General features: G+C 54.6%; 1 protein-coding gene across 1 annotated transcript; it reads right to left on the bottom strand.

Moving 5' to 3' along the window:
* On the bottom strand, window positions 1–842 carry LOC125550235 (uncharacterized). Its single transcript, XM_048713181.2, has one exon. The coding sequence runs from the start codon at window positions 734–736 to the stop codon at window positions 245–247; it is 492 nt and encodes a 163-aa protein (XP_048569138.1). The 5' UTR covers window positions 737–842; the 3' UTR covers window positions 1–244.
* Between the last annotated feature and the right edge of the window lie 5,158 nt (window positions 843–6,000).

Below are 6,000 nucleotides of genomic sequence, written 5' to 3'. Positions count from 1 at the left end.
AGAGTAATATCTCTATGTTTATTTGCTCATACACTTCATAGTTCATAGCAATTCTGACACCCATGAGGCGACGATATTACAGCCGACTAGAACGACATCGGGGAGGAAACATACAGCCGTATGCGCCTCCTCTGCGTATCACGCAAGATAGCTACGTATAATGTGGTGCTCACCGGCGCCATCGATGACCATGGAAGCCAAGGAGCCGCCGAGCTCCCCGTACGTACGTACGATCGATCAGCACTCAGCAGTAGGCGATGCACTTGGTCTTGCAGTCGACGGTGCAGCCGCCCCCGCCGCCGCCGCCGCCGTACCCCTTGCCGGCGCCGCTGTAGGAGGAGAAGCACTTCTTGGGGCACGTCAGCTTCTTCTTGTAGCAGGGGCCCTTCTCGGAGCAGACGGTGGTGGAGGCCGCCACGCCGCCGCGCGAGTACCCGCCGTCGGGCCCGCCGTAGCCCCCGCCCCACCCGCCCCCCATCCCGGGCACGGTGAACCCGGGGATGGTGCCGAAGCCGGGGATGGCGGGCATCCCGCCTCCGTCGACGGCGCCCGACCCGGGGGGCTTGGTGGCTGGTGGCACGTACGGCTTGGCCGGCTTCTTGCCGGGCGCCGGGCCCGAGGGGTACTTGGTCTTCGCCTTGGCGGCGCTGCTGGAGACGTCGCGCGCGGCCAGGGCGGGGGTGCACGCGAGGGCGAGCAGCAGGAGGAGCGCTGGGGCGCGGCGAATGCCGGCCATCGTGGGCTCGTGTTCCGGCTCGAGCTTGTGCGCTTTTGATGAGTTTCTGCCGACTTGCCGCGTCAATGGTGTGGTATGGTACCATGTGGGCTACCGGGGTCGCCATTAAGTAGGGGAGGGACGGGACGAGATGATCGAGCGACGAGGCCGCGGAGGAGAGCGACGGGTCGGCGAGGCCGCGAGATGCGCATTGAAGGAGCGGTGGACGTGTGAGAGACGATCAGGGGGAGGTTGGGGCACTGGCAGCGTCAATAGTAGTGGCAGTACACAGAGCTGCAGCGTACTACCACCAGTGCATAGGCTCAGCGGAGTTATGGTCGCTGCAAGCTGCGCCGCTGCACGCCGTTTGGTTCGAACCAGAACCACCATTTTGAGGGAGCCCGAACCACAAACCAGACGCACTGTGAGAGCATCTACTGCCGCGACCTGCAAATACGTGCCCTCAAACGCTCACAGACGCGTCCATTCATCGGGCACTTCTCAAATCCTGTCGTTCACATTCATGTGTCTCATATCCGGTCCCTCAAATTCATACTAGTATGCAACATAGATAAGCAGAACGTAGATCATCACGCAAACATAGAATCGAACAGAGGAATGCACATTCAATGACCAAAAGATCACCGACGGATGTCCGAAAGATCGACAATTCACAAAATTCACATAAACAACAGACCAATTTAAACTAGATTACTAGAAACTTGAAGTTGAAGACGTAGACGGCGGAGATTCACCATTTCCTCGCCGGGCCTTTGCCCTTTCGATCGTCGGCGCAGCTATAGGCATCGGCGACTGGTGGCGGGTTGTCCGAGGAGAAGCCGTGGTCATCGTTGGCAACGGAGGTGTCGAAGAGGATGGCGGGCGCCGCCGGACCTCCCTGTCCGAGTAAATTGCACAAAACCACCACTTTAAAGGCAAGGTTTGCAAAAATCACTACAATACATTTTTTTGCAAAAAACACCATGTCTTCAGTAATGTTTTTGCAAAAAACACTGATCGTCACATATGACTCGTTTAAGTGCGTTTATGACAGATGTAATCTGTTTTCTGCCTACGTGGCATAATTGTTTAGCTTTAATGCGAAAAACCTGCTAAACTTTTTCCCCCGCTTCCCAGGCCCATCCCGACCACGGTCACACACACGTCCCACGGCCGCCCCCATCCCGATCCTGGCATAGGCCCCCGTCACCGTTCCGGCACCGGTGCGCCCCAAGGTCTGCATCCCCTTGGGCACCGGCGTGCTCGAGCTCGGCGACAGCGCCGATGCTCCACCCTCCCCCCTGCGCTGCCTCGCTCCGGCCAGCCGCCCTCCGCGGTTCCTCGTGGCTGCCGCAGCCCATGTTGCCGGCGCTGCTTGCCGCTGCTCTCCGTCGTAGCCCTGCCGCTGCTGCTTTTCCCTACCACTGCACCACAGTCGACATGCGCCTCCGCCTTCCTGCAGTGGCCTCGTGCCTGTTCTCGCTCCTCCGCTCGCGCGCGCCGCTCATCGAGGTCCCCGTCCGCATGTGCCGCTCCGGCGCTCGGCCACCGGGTCGCCCCGCGCCAGCTCCGCCCACGCCCCGGCGAATCCCCTACGGCTCTTGTCCGCGGCACTGCGGCGGATCCCCCGCGCCTTCCTCCCGCCTCGCACGTGCAGCGCCTCACCACAGCCGACGTGCCTGCGCATCTGCATCGCGGCGGGTCTCCTCCCCACCGGCGCCGCCTCCCCAGACCAGCTCGCGCCCGCATCCCGGCCCGCGAGCGTCGCCTCTGCTCCGCGCCGGCTCCGCGTCCCGCGCCGTCCGGCTTGCCGCTGCCGCCTCCTGCACGCTGGCTCCACCCGGGCCGAGCCCTTGTTCGTGCCCTTCGCAGGCGTCCGCCTGCCAGCGTGGTCGGTTCCTCAGCCAACCCGGCCCCGCCTCCGCGCGCCGCGCCCGCCGGGTGCGCCCGTGGCCGCCTGCTCCACCGCCGGCTGCCGACTCCCTCCCGCGTCGCCCCGACTCTGTCCGCGCGGCCGGCTTCGCCAGCGCCCGGCCGCCAGGTCGCCGCGCCCCTCTGCTTCGCCCTGGCCGCATCCTGGGCCCGGGTGGTCGAAGCGGGGGCTAATTGCTTTTTCGTTTTTGATTTAGGGGTGTCTATGTAAAATTCTAGGGTCTAGTTTGTAGTTTTAGATTAAAATCTACCTGGCACAAAAAGTCATGCCACGTAGGCAAAAAACGGGCCCCACTTATCATAAACTCACTTAACTGAGCCCGATCCGCCGATCAGTGTCTTTTGCAAAAAGATTACCGAAGACATGGTGTTTTCTGCAAAAAAAAAGTATTGTAGTGGTTTTCGCAAACCTTGCCTTCAAAATGGTGGTTTTGTGCAATTTACTCTCCCTGTCCTGCTGCCGCTTGAGCTTTGCGAGCTGAGCCGCCTCCGCCGCTGCCTCCGCCCCCTCGCGCTCGGACTGCTCAATGGCAATCCGGAGCGCCATGGCGTTCTTCCGTCGGACCAGCCGCGCGCCCGTCTCTGCGATCGTAAGCGAACGGCGGTAGACCCACTCGAGGAGCGTGCGTCCCCATCGGGCTCTGCCTCCATCCCGCGCCGGGGCGGCGCATGGACTGCTTCGCCTCCCTCCTCTCCCTTTGCCGCTGCCGCTCGCCTTTGATTCTGGTGTGCGCGTTCGGGCCGGCGGGGCGGGCACAAGCACCCCCCGCTGCCCACGTGGGGGGGGGGGGCAGTAGGGGAGGCGCGGATTGCGCACGGGCCGGGAGGGGCCAGCGCCGGCGTCCGAGCTACGCCGACCGGGAAGCTGCGTCTGCGTCTAGGCTGCAGATCTGGAGTTGTCCCCGGTCTCCACCTTGGACCGCTCAAAAGTGATGCGGAGGGCATTGCTCATAGTCCGGATCCGGGTCGGAGTCGGAGCGGCTGCCGAAGCTCGACATTGCGCCGGATTCGATCGAAAACGGTGCAAACAGCGAAGAGGACGGAGCAAGAGAGGAGAGTGGGTGAGTTAGAATTTCGGGGCGATGAGCCGGATGAGGTTTTTTGCGGGACCACCGTGAGGTTAATGGTGAGTCGGGCTTGTCGGGCGGACGTGGCTGGGTCACCCTATATCGACTCCAGGTGCCGGTTAGCTCAGGCGTTTGAGACCTGTTTGAGGCGTCTGTCTGGGTCAGAAAAATCAGTGACCGGACGGGCAGATGTTCTCACCCAAAGCTTGGCCAACACCTGTCTGTTTGGCATGTGCACATTGATGGCGCTCGCAGGGTGGCGACCGTTGCGTCCATCTCCCTCGGCCACCGCCACCGGCGGCTCCTCCCGTGGTAGAGTACCGCCATGGGACGTGTCCATGGATGTTGGTTCCGGAAGGGGAAATGGAGCGTGCGAGTCGCCGACAGGGATCATGGGAGGAATTGAAGGCGAAACAGATGACGGACGGTTCAGAGCGATCGGTGCTGGCACTGCGTGATCTCGCAGGCTTCGGCACGACCCTTCAGGTCTTGGCGCATTTATTGGTAAGGCTTTTATCTGAATCTGGATGGATGGGTGGGTGATGAGATGAGGTTGGAGGAGTTCAAGTGGTCAAGCAAATCCTATCTGCTCCCAGCCCATCATCCGAGTTCAAGGTGCATATTTCTAGAAGAATCCGTCAACAATGTTAGCGTAACCTTGTCTTCTCTCTCTCTTTTTTGGAAATTTGCTTAATTTTTTTCCTCGATGAAACTTTCAATATATTCACCTTCAATCATCATAGTACGACGAACACAAGAAATAATAAACATTACATTCAGGTCCACACCTAGCAACAACTACAAGCACTGAAGCCTCGCCGCCGTCATCGCCTCTCCCTCGCTGGAGCCGAGCAAACTTGTTGTAGTAGACAGTCGGGACGTCGTCGTGTTAAGGCCTCGTAGGACCAACGAAACAGAATAGTAGCCGTCGCCGATGAAGAGTAGCGTACATAAGAAGAATCCAACCTGAAGACACGTGAACATAAACGAACAATGGCTAGATCCGAGCGGATCCATCAAAGACATATTCATTGTAGACACGCCTCCACACGCCTACCGACAATGATAGATGCATCACCGGAATGAGACTAGACGCGGAGTACCTTATTTCATCTTCAGAGAGTCGCCGTAGTCTTGCCTTCCTAAGCAGGACATAAACCCTGACAAAACTCGAAGAAAAAACTAAAAACGGAGCCCTCCTAGCTTAAATGAATTGGGTAGTGCTCCTGCCTTTCTCTTCCAAAAAGTAAGCACGTCCATAGAATTGTCAATAGGGGACTGATGTTCCCTCCCTTGAACTTTCGCTGCGGTGGGCTTCAAGCGTGACCCTAAAGTTGGCCCAAAGAGCACACGTGAAAAAGGACTAATCCCAGTTAATTACTTCTTGAAGAAAGAATGCCATTCACAAAAAAAAAATTGTGAGACAGAAAAGGCTAAGAAACATAAATTTTCAATTGTCATGCTCTAGTTTATAGAAATAGCCATGCTATACTTTGTAAAATTGTCATCCTCTAATTTATAAATTTTCATGGCAACATTCAATAAATGTGACATGACATCTACAAAAATAAAATTGTCATGCTCTAATTTATAAACAAACGGAATGTGCTGATTGGAACTATAACAGAAAATATGTTTACTAGATCATGACAAAAAACATAAACATTAGGGAGTTTCACAAAGGTAGACTAAGAAAAAAAAGTGGTTTCTCTAAAAATCATGAAAAAATTATATATGTCCACATTGCAAATTCCGCATTACAAAAAAGATTGTAGTTGTGAGCAGGCGGAAATTTTGGATGACAATAAATCTGATATTATACAAAAATTATTTTACCATGATATATAAAAAATGTCATAACATGTACAATAAATTTGCCATGGTTTTTTAATCTGAAAATGCCATAATGAAAGGGGAAAATAAAAATGTAAATTGACCATGTGCCTAATACAAACATGATCCTAGATGCCACACTGTTTTATAAAACCAAAAATTCTAAAACTTTGACATGTGAACATTACAAAAATGTGTAAATTTAGCACAAAATATATAAAATTTTCCTTGTGACAAGTTAACAAATTCACAAAATTGCCATGTGGACATTATGAAAAAAAATATAAGTATGTCATTTTTGAATTTTTTTTGTATTTTTCATGTGACCAGCGGTAGATTTTTCAAAATTTGCAATGTGTACAAACTGTTTTTTCAGAAAAATGCATAAAAACATGTAAAATTGCCATGTGAGAAAGTAGAACACATTTCCAGAATTGCCATGAATAAGGGAGC

The sequence above is a fragment of the Triticum urartu genome, chromosome 4A (assembly GCF_056163025.1).
Source record: "Triticum urartu cultivar PI428250 chromosome 4A, HENAU_Tu73, whole genome shotgun sequence".
Taxonomy (NCBI): Eukaryota; Viridiplantae; Streptophyta; class Magnoliopsida; order Poales; family Poaceae; genus Triticum; species Triticum urartu.
The sequence above is the reverse complement of the archived record's forward strand: the minus strand, read 5'-3'. Positions and strand labels throughout refer to the sequence as shown.